Source organism: Pristiophorus japonicus, chromosome 3, assembly GCF_044704955.1.
Source record: "Pristiophorus japonicus isolate sPriJap1 chromosome 3, sPriJap1.hap1, whole genome shotgun sequence".
NCBI lineage: Eukaryota > Metazoa > Chordata > Chondrichthyes > Pristiophoridae > Pristiophorus > Pristiophorus japonicus.
The window spans coordinates 318,933,956-318,957,642 of NC_091979.1; the positions used below are offsets into that span (position 1 = coordinate 318,933,956).

General features: G+C 46.1%; 1 protein-coding gene across 1 annotated transcript in view; it reads right to left on the minus strand.

Annotated features, from left to right (window-relative positions):
- LOC139259605 (monocarboxylate transporter 12-like) overlaps nucleotides 1-22,230 on the minus strand; it is a 43,417-nt gene extending 21,187 nt beyond the window's left edge. Inside the window, exons 1-2 of the mRNA XM_070875093.1 lie at nucleotides 22,092-22,230; nucleotides 13,770-13,873 (exon numbers count right to left, since the gene is read on the minus strand). Of these exons, the coding sequence (XP_070731194.1) occupies nucleotides 13,770-13,873; nucleotides 22,092-22,207 (220 nt within the window). The 5' untranslated portion in view covers nucleotides 22,208-22,230. The remainder of the gene's footprint in view (nucleotides 1-13,769; nucleotides 13,874-22,091) is intronic.
- Between the last annotated feature and the right edge of the window lie 1,457 nt (nucleotides 22,231-23,687).

Here is a 23,687-nt window from a genome sequence, read left to right on the forward strand (position 1 = left end):
GGGCCACTTCCTTAAGTACTCTGGGATGCAGGCTATCAGGCCCTGGTGATTTATCGGCCTTCAGTCCCATCAGTTTCCCAAAGACCATTTCCTGACTAATGAGGATTTCCCTCAGTTCCTCCTTCTCACTAGACCCTCAGTCCCATAGTATTTTCGGGAGGTTATTCGTGTTTTCCTTAGTGAAGACAGAACCAAATCATTTGTTCAATTGGTCTGCCATTTCCTGTTCCCCATTATGAATTCACCTGATTCTGACTGCAAGGAACCTACATTAGTCTTCACTAATCTTTTTCTCTTCACATATCTATAGAAGCTTTTATAGTCAGTTTTTATGTTCCCTGCAAGCTTACTCTCATACTCGATTTCCCCCCGCCTAATTAAACCCTTAGTCCTCCTCTGCTGAATTCTAAATTTCTCCCAGTCCTCAGGTTTGCTGCTTTTTCTGGCCAATTTATATGCCTCTTCCTTAGATTCAACACTATCCCTAATTTCCCTTGTTAGCCACGGTTGAGCCACCTTTCCTGTTTTATTTTTACGCCAGACAGGGATGTACAATTGTTGTCATTCATACATGTGATCTTTAAATGTCTGCCATTGCCTATCCACCGTCAGCCCTTTAAGTATCATTCACCAGTCTATCCTAGCCAATTCATGTCTCATACCATCGAAGTTACCTTTCCTTAAGTTCAGGACCCTAGTCTCTGAATTAATTGTGTCACTCTCCATCTTAATGAAGAATTCTACCTTATTATGGTCACTCTTCCCCAAAGGGCCACGCATGACCAGATTGATAATTAATCCTCTCCCGTTACACAAGACCCAGTCTAGGATGGCCTGCTCTCTACCCATGGATTTTCAGGAATTAAATTCCACAACTTTGGAGTTTTCCCTGAAAACTGTAAACTTTGAGGGAGAGGTCTGGGAGAATTGGAGGGAGTTAGTGGTGCATCACAAATGGGGAAGGGTGGGTGGGGGGGCTTGGGATTTGGTGGCACTAGGGTAGAGATTCCAAAAGCAAGAAAGATTTGCATTAATATAGCACCTTTCACAACCACCGGACGTCTCAAATTGTTTTACAGCCAATGAAGTACTTTTGGAGTGTAGTCACTGTTGTAATGTGGGAAACACAGCAGCCAATCTGCGCACAGCAAGCTCCCACAAACAGCAATAAGATAATGACCAGATAATGTTTCTGTTATGTTGATTGAAGGATAAATATTGGCCAGGACATCGGGGCTAACTCCCCTGCTCTTCTTCGAAATAGTACCATGGGATCTTTTACGCCCACCTGAGAGTGCAGACGGTGTTTCGAGTTAACATCTCATTTGAAAGACGGCACCTCTGACAGTGCCGTACCCCGTCAGGACTGCAATGGAGTGTCAGCCTAGATTTGTGCTGGAGTGGGACTTAAACCCTCAACCTTCTGACTCAGAGACGAGTGTGCCACCCACTGAGCCACAGCTGACACTATCCCAGGGTGTAATAACACGGAGGCAGGAAGTGACTGCACTGAGGGCGGGGGGGTCTCAGGGTCTGATCAAATCTGTGGAGCAGTTGTCTTGGAGCCTTCCAAAGTCTGGAAACAGCTGGAATATACAGTTTGAGTGCAATTGACATTGAAAAACATCTTTAAGCTGGCAGTGGGCCGTAAGGGGCCAGGAACAGGTTGGCATGACAGGACTCGGTTGGATTATGGGCTGGAGGCAGGTCTGAGAAATAAGGTATATGGTTCGTGGTGGGCTGAAGCAGAACAGTGTACTGGAAGTGATGCACCGCAGTTTGTGGAGGGGCAGACACTTGAGCCCTATGCCCCAAGAAAGGTTAAGCCTCGGGGGAAAAAAAACATAACTCTATTGCCAATAAAAGCTGGGCAATTTTATAGGTCTGTCTGTTGTGTTCTACCCTAGGGCAGCTCTTCACTCAAGTCTCACACACAAGATTCTTGGGCCATAGAGTAGCTGAGGTGGCTTCCTGTTGCCTTCCTCACAGTTTTTATCTTCAAAGTACCTTTTCCTAGGTGGGCTAAAGAGCCCCACTTGCCATTTACAATGGAGGGGGCTACCCACACCAATCAGACACAAGTACCCCTGCTAAACATCAATACAGGTGCTCTCGTCTGCTCGCTGGGACTGTCTGTAGTGGGGCTGAACCCAACCCTTCTGACTCAGAGGTGCGAATACTACCTCTGAGCCAGTGCTCACTCCATCCAGACGAGCGTCACCTGCTGGATGTCAATCCAGTATTGAGGCCATATTCCAGCCTCCACTCGCCAGGGCTGTCTGGAGTGGGGCTCAAACCCTTTGTAGAAAACTTTAACATGTACCGGTAATGAGTCCTCTTGACCCATGTGCTCGGTCTGCACTAAAAACTTAGCAGGTGATAATAAATGTGAAACTGTATCTGAAAATACATTTTAAAGTTTATTCTGCAGGTTTTCCAAACCATTTGGGAAAACTCAAATCCTCTTACAACATGATAAGCATCTCCTCCTTTTACACTGAGCCACCGTGATACTCAGGCTGTGCCATTCCATTGGCTGTAGTATCCGGGTTAGTTGGCAAGTCCTTTTGACTGACAGAGCAATAGGAAGAATATGAATCCAGAACCAAGGCTCTGGGCAGAGCCACAAACAAAGTGTTGAACCAGTACAATTTCTAGCAAATGAAGAAAAGCCTCTTTTTAAAAAAAAAGGTAGAATTTGCGAGGTGCCACGCCACCAATTTTGGCTGAGATTTCCTTGTAGCTGCTCCCCCTCCACCAGCAATAACTTTGCTGGAAGTGCAGCAGTCTCTGGCAGCTTCTAGTGTAGTTACGGTGATCGAGCAAGGGGTGGTGGGTGAGCCTGAGGAAAGTCCCAGCCTTCAAATTTTTGTTGACCATAGAGAGAGTGCGCTCATAGGATGTTACTGTAGCAAGAGTAAAACCTGTGTCAATTAGTACAGCACTTGAAACTACTGGCCAGTTTCACAACCAGACCTCATTGACCGGGGCATTCTCCCCACTGTCCTGGCCAATATTTATCCCTCAATCAACATAACAAAAACAGATTAGCTGGTCATTATCACATTGCTGTTTGTGGGAGCTTGCTGTGCACAAAAGTACTTTATTAACTGTAAAGCGCTTTGAGACGTCCGGTGGTCATGAAAGGCTCCATATAAATTATTTTTTGTCCCCCGCCTGCCCCCCCATTGCTTTCGTCAATCAGTTGCGGTGAACCAGATTCTTCCATTGATAATTCTTGCGCAAGTGCTGGTGTATCCTGGTCTTTCAGCTCTGCAGCCAAGAGCCACCTGTTGTTGCCATCAGTGAACACTCTCATTTGCTTTCTGCTGCCATCCCAGAGTTGCACTTGCTTTGGTGCTGGATTCCATTTCTTCGCGCACATTTGAAACAGTGGTGACCTCCTTTAAAAAACCATGGCACAATCTGGAATTTTCCTCATGGTCTTCCTCGCCCTCATTATATCACGTTGCAGAATCAAAGAGAGCATCTAATCTTGGGGTTGAAGTTCTTGGTAGTTCAAGTCAAGAGGGTGAAAATGACAAATGCATGGAGGGTAGCCAAGTGATTAAACCCTCCGAACCGCTCACTCGCAATCGGTATGATCGTGTTGTGCATTGGGAATTATTTTGGATTTCAAGCAATTTTCAAACTAAATATTGACAGCACAGATTTTTTAAATTGGCAGATACATTTTTGTGAATGGACCAGTCAGGCTTTAGTCAGATGGAAGGCCTTCCTTCTCAGCTTCTTAGCATCCTCCCTTGAAGCAAAATAGGGCTGGAAGGAAGGGAGCTCGTCCATTATTCACTCATTCAGTGCTGAATAACATCACTTGCTGCCAACTTTTCTGTCTCCACAAGAAACAGATGGGCCAAAATTACCCTGTTCTGCGCCTCCGGGGGCACGAGCAGGGCACAAAGGGGGGTGGGGGGGGGGGGTGAAGGCATTACAGGCTCCCACGAAATTGTGCGGGAGTTAGCGGAGGCGTGAACACAGTAGTGTCGCCGCCCCCCTCTCCCCCACCCCTCCAGGCTGCCGCGCCTTCGCCGATGATGACATTGCCGTGCGCGGCGGCCCTTTTGCTGCCCCACGCCGGAAATTGCCTAGTTCCCGTGAGACTGTCGTGGGCAATGCCCACGCCAGGTCGCGGGTCACCACCCAGGCTGACCTTCGCTTCTGCGATGGAAGTTAAAGGTGAGGTACGCTGCGCCGAACGCCGCCATTTGTTTTCTTCGGCTAACTCCCCGGTTGGCCTGTGCTCCAGCAATGTCGCATGGTCCAGGCCACGATCGTGCAGCCTGGCACTCTCGTTTGGATGCCGGGCTGTGGCCACAGCACCACACAGCCCCGGTGGCCCAGTGGAGGCCATCAATGTTTGCAGCGGCCCTCCCCTTTAACGGAGGGGTGTTGAAGCGCGTGAGCACTATGCGGAGAAGCCACATAGTGCTGCTGATCCCGCTCCGCGTAGCACCTCAACAGGAAGTGGAGCATGCGGCATTGCGCTCCACTTCCTGTGACAGGCAGTTACCCAAATCTCGCGGCCGGGGCAGGACGTCCTGCAGGAAGTCCCGCCCAACTTGGTTACCATCCCCGAATGGGGTGTAACCCAATTTGCCCCCAGAGTCTGCTTTCTGTGTGGAAAATAGAATGCGGAGATAATTGATGCAAATTGAAAAAGTGCTGAAATAAAAACCACAAATAAAACAATGTTCATATAAACTCGTACTGAGATTGTACCTCATTAAATAAAGGAACTGGTCAGTCACCAGAACTCCATATCAATGGTCAGTATTGGAAATAACTTTTGGGCATTAAAAGCGTATCAGATACCAGCAATAGATTGTAGGCAATTTCTTTCCCATGACTGAAAAGAAAAGCTCTTTCGCTCATCATAATACATGTTGTAATTTAATAGTTTTTTAGCATCAATTTTGGGAGCGATTGAAATATCACATGCACACACTTCTGGGAACAAATGATAAGAATCTGATAACAGATGCTTAGTGGGTGGAGATTGGCATTATTGATAAGCTCGGGTGCCAGATCTTGCTGGTTTTAACTTTAGAAAAGAGTTTGGCACTTCAATCTCTGAAGTGTCCGAGCAGTGGAATTAAAACTCATCAAGGAGCAGAACAAAGGGAGTTCCCTTTCTTTACAAAAACAAAGACTCGCCTCCCCGCCTTCCCCCCCACCCACTTCTTTATTTTCTGTTTGTTTCCCTCTGTTTTCCGCGGCAGCTAGTAATCATTCTGCCATTCACACCCTAATTAGACTCACCGTTTGTTTCCTAACCTGTGCTATTACTAACTATTCGGCTCATCATTCCCTTTGTCTCTCAAATTTCTTTTGCCTTCCATCCTAACACAGATATTCCCTTCTGTTCTTCCCCCCCCCCCCCCACTCTCCCGTTCAGGGCCCCAGCACTTCCTTAAGAATCTGTTACATTTCAAACTTTCGCCAGTTCTGACGAAGGGTCTTCGACCCGAAACGTTAACTCTGTTTCTCTCTCCACAGATGCTGCCTGACCCGCTGAGATTTCCAGCATTTTCTGTTTTTATATTATATAAAAGGGAGATCTATGACAGGAATTAAAAGATTTCAGAATTGAAGCCTGACCTGTCACAGGAACAGGAGTAGGCCATTGAGCCCCTCGAGCCTGTTCCACAATTCAATTAGATCAAGGCTGAACCTTGACTGAACCCCATATACCCGCCTTTGGCCCATATCCCTCAACATCTTTGGTTAACAAAAAATTATCAATCTCCAATTAACAACTGATCTAGCATCAATTGTCGGTTGTGGAAGAGAGTTCCAAACTTTTATCACCCTTTGTGTGTAGAAGATTTTCCTAATTTCACTCCTGAAAGGACTGGCTCGAATTTTCAGACTATGCCCCCTGGTCCTCGACTCCCCAACCAGCAGAAATAGTTTCTCTCGATCTACCCTATCTGTTCCCCTTAATATCCTGAAAACTTCGATCTGATCACCCCTTAATCTTCTAAATTCTGGGGAATACAACGATAATTTGTGTAATCTCTCCTCATAACTTAACCCTTGAAATCCAGGCATAATTCTGGTAAACCTATGCTGCACTTCCCCCAAGACTAATGGGGCAGAAATCCCCACCTCCCCGGGTCCGTCCGGAGTGTGTACAGACCGGGGAAGGCATCGCAAAAGCCAGTTTTCAGCGCAAAATGCGCATGCGCTGAAAACGGGCTTTTCCAATCTGTCCAGCTGGAGCTCGACAGACCCTCTGTATCTCATTCGCACGGGTGAGATTGCGATATTTACCCAAATCTTGCCCAGTGGATGTCCTGAAAACTCTAGCTCCTGGTAAAAGCAGGCGCATAGCCCTCTGTTACAGGCGTAAGAGTTTTAAAATACACAAAAACATTTTAAAATAAAATTATAAAAACACATTTTATTGTTAAAAACCCTCCCCACTACGGTAAGTTTTTTTTTTAAATCGGAAAAAGATTTTTTTTTTATATAATACATAAATAACTAATTTAAATTAATAAAAATATGTGGTGTATTTTTTTTTTATTCGTGTTTTGGGTGTTTGGGGAGGGTTTCTCATTCATAATAATGGGAACTCCAACTTATGGAGTTATGAATGAGAACATACTTTACCTGATTGGCTGCCCAGAGCCATGTGACTCCAGCTCCAGCCCTGCGCACGTCCTGACGTGCACGCGCTGCGACGCGCAGTCAGTGCTGGCCTCAGGACCCGGAACTCGCGTGGGCGCAGTAGCTTCAGGGAAGTGCGCATCTTTTCCCCTCGATCGCCCGCGGGAAGCAGCCGACCGGGATTTCTGGGTCAATATATCCTTCCTAAGGTGTGGTGCCTAAGAACTGCTCACAGTCCTCCAGGTGTGGTCTAACCAGGGATTTGTACAGCTGCAGCATAACTTCTACCCATTTGTATTCTAGTCCTCTAGATATAAAGGCCAGCGTACCATTAACCTTTTTGATTATTTTCTGTACCTGTTCATGACATTTTAATGATCTATGTACCTGAACTCCCAAGTCTCTTTGGACCTCCACTGTTTTTAAGCTTTTCACCATTTAGAAAGTGCCCTGTTCGAGACATGTTCAAAATGATGTGGAACGAAGACAGAGCTAACTGCCTTTTTCCAGGACCAAATCCGTGACTTCCCATCTAACGGTTTTCTCTCTCCTTCTCCCCTGTTCCCTTCAAGATCCCAACCTCCTGCTCTTGAAACCAACTTAGGCCCTTGGAAAATGCTACTAGTCTCCAAGCAATCACAGATCAAGTCATTTCCTGAAAGAAAGGGTTTGCTGCTGGCTGCTCTGCATGGTTACTCTCATGTATCCTACATGCTTACTGCTTGTACTATCACAAGGGGTGCCACCTGAGGGCACCGCAGTGGGAGACTTGTAGGTTACCTGTACAGGTGTGCCTGGCCTAGTATAAAAGGCAGGCCACCAGGTGTCATCCTCACTCTGGAGCTACATTAAATGGACTAAGGTCACTACAGTTCAAGCACAACACATTGTCTCATGGAGTCATTATCAGAGCATCCAAAGACATAACAATTGGCGACGAGATTTCAGACCTCCACGCGAAACTGGCTAACCTTGCTACGTTGCAGCAGTTCGCCGATGGTGATGATTGGGACGCCTTTGTGGAGAGGCTCCACCATTTCTTCACAGCAAACGACCTGGCGGGTAACAATACGGCCACACTGGCTGATAAGCGCAGAGCTATCCTGCTAACCAGTTGTGGGCCCACTGTCTATGGCCTCGTCGGGGACTTGCTGGCACCAGCGAAGACAACGACCAAGACATACGAGGAGCTTGTAACGCTGATCCAAGAACAACTCAAGCCCAAAGAGAGCATCCTCACAGCCAGACACTGGTTTTATACACACCGATGGCCCAAAGGCCAGGAGATCACAAAATATGCTGCAGACCTCAGGAGGCTGGTGGCACCGTGTGATTTCGGCAACCACCTCACCGAAGTGCTGCGGGACACCTTTGTCATCGGAATCGGCCATGTGGGCCTTCTGTATAAACTACTATCTGTGGATACCACAGTCACACTGCAGAATGTCATCTCCGTGAGCTAAGCATTCATGACCTCGGCCTGCAGCTCTAGGAGGATGACTCATCCTTAGGGCTCAACCCAGCAAGTACTGTGCACAGAGTGGCGCCTTTTAGAGGCTGGACTGTAGAACGTGAACCTTCTCAGGGATGAGAGAACAGGCCCCCGAGTCCCTTAACTCAGAGTCCGCCGAGGAGGGCTAATCGAGTAGATCCATGCTGGGGTTGCGGAGGGAATCACAGGGCTCACCAGTGCCGTGTGTAAAGGCTGCAGCACAAAGGGCCACCTCCAGCGAATGTGTAACAGAAATATGACTCACTGTGTTGATGAAGAGTCTGCAGGTGGCCATGAATCCAGCGCGGATTATGAAGCGATACTGAGAGAGGCAGCTCAGCCCCACGATGAGGTATATAGCATGTTTACCTGCACCACCGAATGTTCTCCATTGAGGATGGAAGTCGAGATAAATAGTGTTCCAATCTTCATGGAAGTGGACACGGGGGCGAGCCAGTCAGTAATGAATCAAGAAGCCTTTGAGAGGCTATGGGACAATCAGGCTGAACGACCCAAGTTGGTCCCGGTTCAGGCAAAGCTGCGCACCTACACCTATGAACTTATCCCAGTTGTTGGTAGTGCAGATGTAAAGGTACTCCATGATGGCGCGGTGCACAAGTTACCCCTGTGGATTGTTGCAGGTGATGGACCAACGCTACTCGCAAGAAGGTTCATGGAGAAGATCCATTGGAGTTGGGAAGATTTCATCCCGCCAGCGATCGACGTCCCCGCACTCAGAGGCAAAGCAAGCCCCCACCCGAGGTTGGATCCGGCACCAGACAGCAGACCAGCACAGCACCCGAGGCACAGACCGCTCAGCACGACTGCGTGGAGATGATCCAGCTGGGACGACCCGAGTGCACTATCCAGGCTCAAGTGGCAGGACTCTGGAGGAAGAAAATCGGATCCAAAGGCGACTTACCAGCCTCTGTGACAGAACCCGGGGAGAAGAGGATCACAGCAGTCGACATCGTGGATGGAAGAAAGATGGCGCCCATACCACGAGATGAGGCGCTGAAGAAAAAGATGGCGGTGGCCAGACCACGAGGTGCAGCGCTGATGGAGCAACACATGGCACCAAGCGAAGAAGAGGATTGGGGTAAAGATAGCAAGGCTCTCTTAAAGGAGGCCTGCAACTCAACACACTTAAAGGGACAGTTCCACACACCCAATCAATGTAATAGCAACTGTGAGTTAGATATAAAATGTGTAATTGATGATCAGAGTTGTGTACATGCAATAAGCAAGGAAAAGTCGTGCGGTTGCGATCGGAGCTACAGGTTATTCACAATAAGTAATGAAACGTTGTGCGATGTAGGATTTCAACTGCATACAGCCAATGCAGTGGGCAAACACCCATCGGGAGCACACAGGCATAGCAAGCTACCTAACGCTGTAGCCTGCGTCCCTGGGACCAGAGCGATGCAAACAGTGATGTGACCACAAACAGCTAATACATACAAGCTGCAGAGCAAGTGATCTCAGGAAGGCAACGGCACTGGTATCGACACCATGCCCCTGATCGGCTCCACCTCTCAGGCACCCGATGGCTCCAACTGCCACGAGCCTGAAAGAGCAAACTGCGTTAAGGCGCAGCCCCCAGACCCTATCGCCACCAAGGCTACACCTGGGAACGAAGGGCCACCCACAACGGTTCTCCCAAATGGGACTGGGACCAGCCAGGATCCCAAACTAAATAACGCCCAGGTAAGTGAGTCAGCAGTTCCCTGTGCACTGCCAGACGACTGCCCCTCAGGGAGCAGCAGCGATCCAGGGTGCAAAGCAAGGACAGGGAGGTCACAGGCATCTGTGAACCTGCCCGACACTAGGAGCAATGGCAAAAGCCCCAAGAGCAGGCAACTTGAGCCAACCGGGTTCCCACTGCCAGCACTGGGCACCATGCCACCACCAGACTACCTGGACACCATCCTGGCACTAGTCTGTCCTCACGCACTGGTGCTGACCCCAGCACTGACTCCTATATACCTCACCATTCAACTGTACTTACCTCACCATGGTAGCATGAATGCAACACGGTAAATGCAAATGTTTTTTGGACTTGAATGTATATGAAGGTAATGAGCCAACGGCACAATCTATCTGTGGGGGTGGGGGGGGGGAACGGAGAATGGAGTGGTCATGGACACACAAACAGAAACCACCAGCACCTCTACTGCCAACGAAATGCCACCTACTCACCCAAGATGGAAACGACCCTCCAAGGGTCAACCAGATAGAGCTAAGCCCAGAGCACAGTCAATGCAGAGGCGATTTGCACTAAGGGCTGGGGGGAGAGTGATGTCATGAATCCTACATGGTTACTGCTTGTACTATTACAAGGTGGGCCACCTGAGGGCACTGCAGTGGGAGACTTGTAGGTTACCTGTACAGGTGTGCCAGGCCTAGTATAAAAGGCAGGCCACCAGGTGTGATCCTTACTCTGGAGTTACATTAAATGGACTAAGGTCACTACAGTTCAAGCACAACACAATGTCTCGTGGAGTCATTATTAGAGCATCTGAAGGCATAATAGTCACAAGTTCAGCTTGGCATCCAAATAGCAACCTCATTGCTGATTAGAAGGATAAGGGCAGTGCCATCTGATCACAAATCTGGGTTACCATTGTTTAAAGTTTGTGGAGAATCTTAAAACGGCAAGATGAAAATGTGCGTTTTGTTTTGCTGCCTCATCCACTCCAACTGTAATGCAGCTTTGTGCTAAAACACAGCTGATAATTTCCAGATCCTTTCCAACCATATCGTGCCCACCCACCCCACTTCTCCCGGCCCACCTGCAGAGACCAGGTGGGAAGAAGCTGTCAAAATGTAGCAGGGGCCTTACCCACCCGTTTCCTGCCCTGATCTGGCCGTCTGTAATTTTAAATTGAAGGTAGCAAGGACACTGCTACAAGCCGGCAGGGTCCTCTTTTAAATATACAGGTCTGCTATTTTAACCTGAGGCTCGAGCAGGGGAGCAGTAATGGACTCCCCATCAGCCCAAACCTGCCGGCAACAGTAGACAGGGCCAGAGGAGGCACAACAACGTAAATTTAAATATCTTAATTTGTCCCTTATGGGCAAGGAGGAGTAAGAGCACTGCTCTGAGCCCCATAAAGCAGCCCTGGGTCTTCTCCGTCCTGGGCTTGTCCCTCTCTCCCCAGGACTGCCATGCCCCTGCTGAGCCTCACTGATCTACTTACCTGGTGCCAGGGACCATTCCCTCGGTCCCCGGCAATGGCCTCCTACCACCCAATTTTAACTTCCCGGCCACTTCGGTTAAGAGGTTGGCAAGTTAAATCAGCTAAGCATCCTTACTGCCACAGCACTTACCTTGCCTCATTCCCTGCCCGCCCGCCCCTCTGCCCCCACCCCCCAGGAGGTCAAATCGAAGCCAGGGTGTCTGTGGGTCTAGGTTTCCTTTGCTTGCAGTGATACACAGAGTCCCTGCAGTTCGTGCAAGTTCAGCTATCGTCAAAAGGTTACCACCCATTTTTCTCCCCACTCCCGAGACCCCCAGCCAGGAAAAAGGAAAATCTGTAAATTCTTCTGATGATTACAGCAGTGCAATGGGTGGTCAGGAGACTGACGTCAAATTTGGGAGGTTTCTCGAGTCTATGGAAGGATTTGTCGGTCTAATTCAGAATCAAAACTGCCTGCAATTTCTCAGCCCTTTGCACCGACCGGCTCGATTGGTAACTAGAAAGAACTGCCAAGGAAACGTCCCAAGATTACTTGGAATTAATGTTACATTTGTACCCAGGCTTTATTCAAAGTACAGTCACTTTACTCCCATCCTGTTACTGAGTGACTCTGGCGAGGAATAATTAACAGACAGCAAGTGTGCCTACAGATCACTAGAATATAATATTTCATTACAAATTCCAAACAGCAATTTAATTCGTATCATAAAAGGTTACAATTACTCACATCAGCACATTTGTGAATGGTTAAACGGCAAGTAAGTCAGCTAATTAATTACAAGCCTCTGATCCGATGGCGACGTTGCCATGGCAGCAGAGCATAGAACCTGGCACTTCCCACCGACTTAGTGAGCAAGTCAAATTTGTTTGGTTTTGTTCTGTTGCGAGGGTTGGCATAACTCTTCCTGCGGCATTACTTATCTGCAATAGTCCAGCATCATTATCATAGGTCACCATTATAGAAACATAGAAACATAGAAAATAGGTGCAGGTGTAGGCCATTCGGCCCTTCTAGCCTGCACCGCCATTCAATGAGTTCATGGCTGAACATGCAACTTCAGTACCCCATTCCTGCTTTCTCACCATACCCCTTGATTCCCCTAGTAGTAAGGACTTCATCTAACTATGGAGCTCTCATTGCAATAAAGATGTTTCGATGGTTTCAGCAGAAGCTCTATTCTAGCCAACATACTACATAGGCACAGCAACAGACCATTCGCCCAACCAATCCACGCCTGCTTTTATGTTCCTCCCCCTAAATGCATCGATATTATTTGCTTCAACCACTCCCTGTGGTGACGAGTTCCACATTCTCAGCACTCTTTGGGTAAAGAGGTTTCTTCTGAATTCCCTATTGGATTTCTTGGTGACTATGTGATATTGATGGCCTCTAGTTATTCTCTCTGTATCCACTCTATAAAAATCTTTCATAATTTTAAAGATCTCTATTAGGTCACCCCTCAGCATTCTTTTTTCAAGAGAAACGAGACCCTGCCTGTTCATCCTTTCCTGATATGTATACTCTCACCCTTGTAAATCTTCTCTGCACCCTCTCCAGTGCCTCTATATCCCTTTTATAATATCGCGACCAGAACTGCATGTAGTGCTCTAAGTGTAGTCTAACCAACGTTCAATACAGCTTTAGCGTAACTTTCCTATTTTTGATTTCTATCCCTCCAGAAATAAACCCTAGTGCTTGTTTTTTTTTTATGGCCTTGCTAACCTGTGTCGCAACTTTTAGTGATTGGTCTATTTGTACTCTGAGATCCCTTTGTTCCTCTACCCCACCTAGACTCACACCTTCCAAGTAATAAGTGGCCTCTCTATTCTTCCTACCAAAATAGAATACCTCACATTTATCTGTGTTCAACATCATTTGCCATTCTGCAAATGTATTAATGAAGAGCGGAAAGCTCAAAAGTAGGAACTAATTGATCAGTTCCCAATAAAAGGAGCTTTTTATTATCTCCTTTCCTCTGAGCTATGCTTTGTTCTTCTGTTTCCCAAAATCCTGGTTGCCCCTAACACCGCTCCAAGTCAAACGTGAGCAGAATGTTAGAGAAAATAAATCATTGCTGTTATATACACACACACACACACACACACAAAAAACGTCACGATGTACAGAATGTTATCAGGAAGCAGGGAGACGGGAGACATTATTTATCGATATTGGCAAGTGATGAGCTCGAGCAGAAGGCTTAAGAACAAATAAGTTGAGACATTTTCTTGTCATAGAATCATAAAGCCTATGCACAATTCTAACAGTAATCATGTTGCCGATGATTATGATCGAAGCTCATGACTTCCGTGAGACAGAACAAATAGCTGCAATTAAGCCACTGCCGCTCGGAACATGTGTTTGAACCGAAGGGCTATGTGCAGCAAAATGTGCCTTAACTCCACGTGACGCAGATTTTCCTAGTTGTACTCCAAACACTCACCGAACACCATTGTAGTGCAGTCAACAGTGGAGTGTATCCATGCCGTCATTGCGTAATCCTGAGCAAAATAATTCTGGAACTCCACAAAAAATATGGAGAAGCACCTAGAAATCCAAAACAACGTTACGTTAGCAGCTATGTGAACTAAAACCAGAAATTGTTCAAAATATACAACAAGTGCATCAACATCTGGAAAATGGAAAGATAAATGAATACCTTGGGTAAGACAGTAACGGGTTTCCCTAGTCCTATGTCTGCATGTATTGGATGCTCTTGCATAGAATTTAAGGTATAGAAACAAGCCACTTGGCCTAACTGGTCCAAGCTCCGCACGCGTCTCCTCCCACCATTCAGCACATCTTTCCATTCCTTTCTCCTTCATGTACTTATCTAGCTTCCTCTTAAATGCATCTATGCTGGTTGCCTCAACTATTCCTTGTGGTAGCGAGTTCAACATTATAACCCCTCTCTGGGTAAAGAAGTTTCTACCAAATTCCCTATTGGATTTGTTGGTGACTATCTTATATTTATGGCCCCTAGTTTTAGACTCTCCCACAAGACCTCTATTAGGTCACTCCTCAGCCTTCTCTTTTAATCTGTTCATCCCTTCCTCATCCTTGTTAAAAAATGGTTTGCACCTTCTCCAGAGCCTCCATATCTTTTTTGTAACACGAAGACAAGAACTGGGCACACATTCCAAGTGTGGTTTAACCAAAGTTCTGATGAAGTTTAACCTAACTTCACCTTTTCAGTTTTATTTCTCTAAGAATTGAACCCCAGTGATTTGTTTGCATTTGTATGGCCTTGTTAACCTGCAGAGCTACTTTTGGTGAGTTATGACTCTGTACCCCCAGATCCCTTTGCTCCTCTACCCCATTTAGACACTTATTATCCAAGGGGTATATGGCCTCCTTATTCCTTGGGGCCGAGATTCAGGATCTGTATAAAGCCCGTTACCGCCATTTAGCGGCGGCCATGCGGTGGAATCGAGTGGCTGCCACGTTCCAGTCCATTGGTCCAAATTCAGCTCGGGGATTTTTTTGGCTGTCCCCATTTCCACCCCGCTGCTGCCGACTGCCACAAGAGCGTCATCCCGCACCTCCATTTCAATCAGCCCCAAATTTGCTGAAAAAAATCCACGAGCCACTGAACGGTGCCCCCCCCCTGCTTCAGATCCGAGCCTTTACCCTCTTTATACTTCTTTCTCCCGTTTTTCTCTCTTTCCGATGGTCAATATCCAACGTGTTGTAAAATTGCTGTGATGTGGCTTGGGACATTTTACTACATTACAGGCGCTATATAAATAAAAGTTATTATTAAAATTACACCCAGATTCGGGAACTGGGAAATCCTCACCCACCCCCACCCAGGTCAGAACTGGAAAAGGAACCCTGATGGTTGTTGTCTTCGTCAGCCACATGAACAGGAGCCACACAGCACGTGTGATGTTGGGAGGAGGTTCGAAACTGCGTTCCCACCCTTCACCATTTTTACATGCCTGAATTCAGGCACGGGAAGGCCACCCGTCCCAGAGGAACGGGGCCTAATGTAAATGGCAGTGTCATATCCTGATCCAGGCCACAGGAGGCCCATGCACGTGGTCTTTTTCAAAAATGTTAAAGGTTCCTTGTAGGCCAAGATGGCAGAACTACTCATCCTGATACCACAAGGATATCAGGGACATTCCCTGCACCCGGCATCACCCTTTCCCCTGATCGTGGACTTGAGATTTAGAACCGAGATGAGGAGAGACTTCTTCACCCAGAGAGTTGTGAACCTGTGGAATTTTCTGCCACAGAAAGTTGTTGAGGCCAATTCATTAACTATATTCAAAAAGGAGTTAGATGTAGTCCTTACTACTCGGGGGATCAAGGGGTATGGTGAGAAAGCAGGAATGGGGTACTGGAGTTGCATGTTCAGCCATGAACTCATTGAATGGCGGTGCAGGCTCGAAGGGCCGAATGGCGTATTCCTGCACCTATTTTCGATGTTTCTATGTCCCCCACTCAATCTGTACTTACTTTGCCGATGCCCGTTTCTGTGGCCTGACCCCACACCAATTCTGTCTCCCACCCGCTGGAGATTGAGTCATTCCTGTCATCTTCAGACGTGATTCAGAGCCGGGGCATGCAAATGAGGCCAGGGAGTTAAAATTTACTGGGCCTCATGTTGCGGGAGAGGTGGCTGATGGTTCATGAACCACTTCGGACCCCACACCTCCAAAATCCTACCCAGATTTAAATTTGGCCTTTTTGTCTTACTAATAATGTTTCACAACCTGAATGAGTTGATCTTTGTCGATCAACTAGCATTTTTCACCCTTTACGGGTTTTATGAACCCCTAAAAATAATGGCTATTAAACTTATTAAGTGCCTCTTTATAAACTTATTTAGTAAATGTGGCTCCCGCCCACGGCCTGTTTTTGATCCTCTCAGTTTTGTTCAATCCTATAGAGAAACTGAATGAATGAGTCCGCACATCTGACACGAGACTCCCAAAGCAAGCGCTCTACTCGGAACTCCTACATGGCAAGCGAGCCCCGGGTGGGCAGAGGAAACGTTTCAAGGACACGCTCAAAATCCTTGATAAAGTGCAACATTCCCACCGACACTTAGGCCAGGAATTCCCAAATGGAGGAAGAGCATCCGGGAGGGCGCTGAGCACCTCGAGTCTCGTCGTCGAGTGCATGCAGAAAACAAGCGCAGACAGCGGAAGGAGCGTGCGGCAAACCAGACTCCCCACCCACCCTTTCCTCCACCGACTGTCTGTCCCACCTGTGACACAGACCGTAATTCCCATATTGGGCTGGACAGTCACCTGAGAACTCACTTTAGAGTGGAAGCAAGTCATCCTCGATTCTGAGCCTATAATGGTGTTGAGAGACTCTCTCATTTTCAGTTTTCTGGTTCTGCCAAAGGTTCCCCAGCCAGAAAGTCTGCTCATCTTTTCTCCTCACAAATGCCGATTATTTCCAGCATTCTTTTCGTTTCAGATTTCACAGCATTCAATTTTTTTTTAATTTCACAATTCACATGTTGCTGCTTTTACCAGAAGTTGCAAGATTTGCTCTTTTGAGTTACATAGAAACATAGAAAATAGATGCAGGAGTGAGCCATTCGGCCCTTCTAGCCTGCACCACCATTCAATGAGTTCATGGCTGAACATGCAACTTCAGTACCCCATTCCTGCTTTCTCGCCATACCCCTTGATCCCCCGAGTAGTAAGGGCTGCATCGAACTCCTTTTTGAATATATTTAGTGAATTGGCCTCAACAACTTCCTGTGGTAGAGAATTCCACAGGTTCACCACTCTCTGGGTGAAGAAGTTTCTCCTCATGGGAAATTAATTGAGCTGAGTAATAATGACGGAGAAAAGAAATTAATTTTTAAAAGAAGCAGAAGCCTAAATCAATGCTGAAACTGACTGATGGCTGCCTGGGCGGGGGAGGGGCAGGGTGTACATAAACATGTTGGTTTGCTTCTTTGCAGGTCTTTTAAGGACATTTTCAACTTGCAGCTGTGAAATTTGTCTAGCGAGACCCACGCAAATTGTACAAGAAAAGGAAAATAGGCCAACTATAATTCGCTGGGCCAGAACTTGCTGGAATGGGGCATCTCGTGACGTGTATCAGCAGTTATACTTGTTCTTGCACCCTTCAGCTAGAAAAGGTATTGCATCATAAGTTGTTGGAAGTGCGAGCTAAAAGGGCGACAGGGCATCTGGGACCTCGGTTAATGGCGGGATCACCAGTGTATCAGCCTTCAGCTGCCTGGGCCCTAAAAGCTCTGGAACTCCCTCCCTAAACCTCTCCACCTCTCTATCTCTCCTTGAGGACGCTCGTTAAAACCTACCTCTTTAAACAAGCTTTTGATCATCTGCCTTCATTTCTTCCGTGGCTCGGTGTCAAATTTATCTGTTTGTCTGTAACACTGTTGTGAAGCGCCTTGGGATGTGTTACTACGTTAAAGGCATTATATATATATTTATAAAAACATTAACCACCAATTAAACAGGCATTTTTATAATCTCCAAAAACAATTCACTACATGCAGGAATGGGACAACACGGTTTAAATTGTGCAATTTATGAGCCAGATATATCCGCTCCACAAAGAACGCCTACTTCCACCTCCGCCATTGCCTCACCTGGAAACCTGATCCATGTTTTTGTTGTCTCTAGACTTAACTATTCCATCATCATCATAGGCAGTCCCTCGGAATCGAGGAAGACTTGCTTCCACTCCTAAAGTGAGTTCTTTGGTGGCTGAACAGTCCAACACGAGAGCCACAGACCCTGTCGCTATTCCAACGCTCTCTTAGCCAACCGCCCATCTTCCACCCTCTAAAGTTGAGCTCATACAAAACTCTGCTGCCCTTATCCTAACTCGCACCAAGTCCTGTTCACCCATCAACCCCTGTGCTCACAATCTTATTAAATGGCGGAGCAGGCGCGAGGGGCCGGATGGCCTACTCCTGCTCCTATTTCTTATGTTCTTATGTTCACTGACCTACGTTGGATCCCTATCTGGCACCGCTTCAATTTGAAAAATGTCATCTTAGTTTTCAAATGATTCCATGGCCTCATCCCTCCCTATCTCTGTAGCCTCCTCCAGCCCTACAACCTTCCAAGATCTCTGCGCTCCTCTAATTCTAGCCTCTTGTGCGTCCCTGATTTGAGTGCTTCAACATTGGCAACCATGTCTTCAGCTGCCTCGGCCCTAAGCTCTGGAATTTCCTCCCTAAACATCTCTACCGCTCCTTCTTTAAGATGCTCCACAGATTTACAATCCTCTTGAGGGAAGAAATTCCTCCTCATCTCAGTTTTAAATGGGTGGCCCCTTATTCTAAGATTATGCCCTCTAGTTCTGGTCTCCTCGATCAGTGGAAACATCCTCTCTGCATCCACTTTGTCAAGCCCCCTCATAATCTTATACGTTTCGATAAGATCACCTCACATCCTTCTAAATTCCAATGAGTAGAGGCCCAACCTACTCAACGTTTCCACATAAGTCAACCCTCTCATCTCCGGAATCAACCTAGTGAACCTTCTCTCTGAACTGTCTCCAAAGCAAGTATATCCTTTCGTAAATATGGAAACCAAAACAGTACGCAGTATTCCAGGTGCGGCCTCACCGATGCTACAATTATACAGTGTAAGACTTCCCTGCTTTTATACTCCATCCACTTTGCAATAAAGGCCAAGATTCCATTGGCCTTTCTGATCACTTGCTGTACCTAAATACTAACTTCTGTGTTTCATGCATAAGTACCCCCAGATCCTGCTGAAATGCAAAACTTTGCAATTTTCTCCATTTAAATAACAACTTGCTCTGATTTTATTTCTGCCAAAGTGCATGACCTCACACTTTCCAACATTATACTCCATCTGCCAATTTTTTGCCCACTCACTTAACCTGTCTATGTCTTTTTGCATAACTTTTTCTGTCCTCCTCACACATTCCCTTTCCTCCCATCTTTGCATTGTCAGCAAACTTGACTACGTTACACTCGTTCCTTTCTTCCAAGTCGTTAATATAGATTGTAAATAGTTGGGGTCCCAGCACTGATCCCTGTGGCAGCCCACTGGTTATTGTTTGCCAACCCGAGAATGAACTATTTATCCCAACTCTCTCTTTTCTATTAGTTAGCCAATCCTCTATCCATGCTAATATATTACCCCCAATCCCGTGAACTTTTATCTTGTGCAGTAATCTTTTATGTGGCACCTTGTCAAATGCCTTCTGGAAGTCCAAATACACCACATTCACTGGATCCTCTTTATCCACCCTGTTCATTAGATTCTCAAAGAATTCCAGCAAATTTGTCAACATGACTTCCCGTTCATAAATCCATGCTGACTCTGCCTGACCGAATTATGTTTTTCTAAATGTCCTGCTACTGCTTCTTTAATAATGGACTCCAACATTTTCCCAACTACAGATGTGAGGCTAACTGGTCTACAGTTTCCTGCTTTTTGTCTGCCTCCTTTTTTAAATAGGGGCATTGCATTTGCAGTTTTCCAATCTGCTGGGACCTCCCCAGAATCCAGGGAATTTTGGTAAATTACAACCAATATCCCTGCCGCTACTTCTCTTAAGACCCTAGGATGCAAGCCATCAGGTCCAGGGGATTTATTCGCCTTTAGTCCCATTATCTTACTGAGTACCACCTTCTTAGTGATTGTGATTGTGTTAAGTTCCTTCCCCCTATAGCCCTTGACTATTCACTGTTGGGATATTTTTCGTGTCCTCTACCGTAAAGACTGATACAAAATATTTGTTCAGAGTTTCTGCCATCTCCATGTTCCCCATTACTAATTCCCCCGTCTCGTCCTCTAAGGGACCAACATTTACTTTGGCCACTCTTTTCCTTTTTATATACCTATAGAAACTCTTGCTATCTGTTTTTATATTTCGTGCTAGTTTACTTTCATAGTCTATCTTCCCTTTCTTCATCGTTTTTTGTCATTCTTTGCTGGCTTTTAAAAGCTTCCCAATCTTCTGTCCTCCCACTAGTTTTGGCACTTTGTATGCCTTTGTTTTTAATTGGATACCGTCCTTTATTTCTTTAGTTAGCCACGGATGGCTATCTTTTCTTTTCCACCCTTTTCTCCTCACGGGAATATATTTTTCTTGTGCGAGTTGTGAAATATCTCCTTAAATGTACACCACTGTTCATCAACCGTCCTGCACTTTAATCTGTTTTCCCAGTCCACTTTAGCCAACTCAGCTCTCATACCTTTATAGTCTCCTTTATTTAAGCTTAGTACGCTGGTTAGAGATCCAACTTTCTCACCTTCCATCTGAATTTGAAATTCAACCATGCTGTGATCACTCATTCTAAGGGAATCCTTTACTCGGAGATTGTTTATTCATCCTGTCTCATTACACAGGACCAGATCTAGGATAGCCTGCCCCCTGGGTGGTTCCGTTACATACTGCTCAAGGAACCCATCCCTTATGCACTCTACGAACTCTTCCTCAAGGCTACCCTGACCAATTTGATTTGTCCAATCAATATGGAAGCTAAAATCACCCATGATTATTGCTGTTCCCTTTTTACAAGGCCTCACTATTTCCTGGTTTATACCCTGATCTACAACTTAAAAACAAATCAAATTGGTGCAAAAGGAAAGTGATTTTTCTTTAAGTAACTAAGTAGTTTTAGATTAGTGAATAGATTAAAAAGAATGTTAATTAACAAACATTTATGTAAAGATCCTACATTTATGATTAAACTCTCAATGCATTATGGACTCAATGTCCGACAAATTCAAAATGCTCTTGGAAGATCAGGAAAAAATGTTTTACAATCTAGCTATAGCCCCTTTCCCAAATATAGATTCAGCTTCTCATTCCCAATTTAAAAACATACATGGCATATTTGTTAATGGATCTTTTTGTCAAGATCCACCTTGGCTGTGATGCCCTCTGGTCAAATATCCTCCCAGTAACCATCCTCAAGGCTCCAACATAATGGCCATTTGATTGAGGTACCAGAGAGCAACCAGTGATCATGGAGCCATCTCTAGCAAGCAGGCGACAGCTTCAGATGAGATGGGGGAAGAAAACATTGAAAAGCAAAGAAAAAAAAAAGAATCTCCTATTAACATTATAATTTCAATCAAATTATGCCTTGTTGTAATTCTTGTGTCAGCCAAAATGGGACTTTCAATTAAATTGTGCCACTTCACTAAATTACAGAATTACAATTAAAATGACATAAAATATCATATTGCAGTTTCAAAAGATCACAGTGTAAATAAGTAACTCTCGAGTTATACGGGTTAGACATCAACGATACAATGAAATGTGTCACCAATGGTTTCAGTGTTCTGAAACCCTAGCCCGAGTTAAAGTCGGAGCTGTAGTTTTCCAGATCATTTACGATATCTCTTTGGGGCAGTCTGTTGCCACACTGTTCCATGGAACGGTAGGATTAAAGTTCCCAGCACCATGAACTCGCAATGAACCAGACTGCACGGGTCTGTCGGCTTCAGAGAGAGGGAGAGAGAGAGAGAGAGAGAGAGAGAGAGAGAGAGAGATAGGGAGAGAAGCAGATGCTGAGTCAACTCATGAGCAACTCAGATACCTCAGAGCACGACATCTGCTATATAATTCCTGGTCAGGGAACAGCATGCACACGAGATAAGGGAAAGAAAGTAAAAGACACACACCCAAGGTTCAAACAAAAGTTACACATCCAATAGTGATCAGAATTGTAGGTCAGAGATCACACTAAATAGAGGCTTCTAAATTCAATACAAAGCCTGCGCTTAATCTGGGCAGTGTATAATGATCAGAAGAAGTTTTACTGACAAACCTGGACACTGCCCTCGTGCAGATGGTCACTAAGAAGCAGCTGAGAACAATTAACCAGCCCCATCCTCCATCTGGGGCTTCCACTGAGAGAACCTTTGAGTGATGAGCCATCGCCATAGCTCCACTGCCGACCGAGCTTTGCACAGCTACCTGGTTCTAACAGAATGGCAGGCTTGTTCAGTACTTCGGAGGTCAGTTCAGAACAACTGCACATCAACGCCTGGAATGTGCTCTTGTAAATGATTTTCGTTAACCATCTGGAAAAAAATAAAACACACAGGATGGGTTAGGTCAAAAGTCATATCCACAAGCTTACAATGAGGCAAATTGATTGCAGAAGATTTTAAAAATGGAGCTTTACAGAAGACCAGATCAAAAGGTCCAGAAGAACAGTCATAAAGTAGGAATATATAAACAGACTGTTTAATCTCCATATTTACTCATTTAAGTTTTTATACAAACCCAACACAAGAAAGAATTCAAATTTGCAAATGATCCCAAGCTACTGTTAGATTCAATCAAAGTTTATTTTCTCACTACCTGACAAAACATTGTTTATTATGTGTGACACGTTGAAGCAGGGTCTGGACCCAGTAATTAATTAGACACAGAGTAGAGCTTAAAAACATATTCAGATTTATTCACGCATGGTAGTTGTGTCTTTAAGAGAGCGATGAACACGACAGGACAAGGGATTACTTCCCTGCCAACTCCTTCTCACAATTTCTTCCTCTCCCCAACTGAACTATTTGGTTGCGTTTTAGTCTTAGGGAGTGGTTCTTGATTTAAAGGCAATTAAGATCAACAATTTCTTAAAGCCATACTGCCTTGCCTTGGTCATTCTGACACATTTGATATAACCTCTTAATGATGATGTACTCCTACAGCGGATTAAAGTGATTATTTGCTCTAAATTTTTTAGCATCCCTCTGCGCCTTCGTGCCCTGGACTCCGCCCCCGAACACCTGCACATGTGCAGACTCCTAAAAGGCGACACCGGAAGTCAAGCCTGCATCGTGAGCTAGAGCTGTGCCGCATGTGTTCCGCTGTGGATTATTTTCAGGCCTTTTGCCTAGAATATCACTGTGATTATCGACACAAACATTTTCGCTGCCTTCTGTGGGAGAGAAAACATCGAAGGCAGGAGAGAGCGACTGGGAGGTGGGGGTGGGCAGAGAGACTGGGGCAGAGAGAGGGGATGTGGGGGAGGGGATTCTGGGGGGGGGGAGACTGGGGGAAAGGGGAGGAGAGAGAGAGAGAGAGAGAGACTGGGAGGGGGTGGAGAGAGCGAGAGAGAGAGAGAGAGTGAGAGAGAGAGAGAGAGAGAGAGAGAGAGAGAGAGAGAGAGAGAGAGCGAGCGAGAGCGAGAGACTGGGAGGGGGTGGAGAGAGAGAGAGAGAGACTGGGAAGGGAGTGGAGAGAGAGAGAGATTGGGTGGGGAGAAATTGGGGGGAAAGAGATTGGGGGGGAGAAGAGAGAGATTGGGGGGGAGAGAGAGAGATTGGGGGGGAGAGCGAGAGATTGGGGGAGAGAGAGAGATTGGGGAGGAGAGAGAGAGATTGGGGGGAGAGAGAGAGATTGGGGGGGAGAGAGAGAG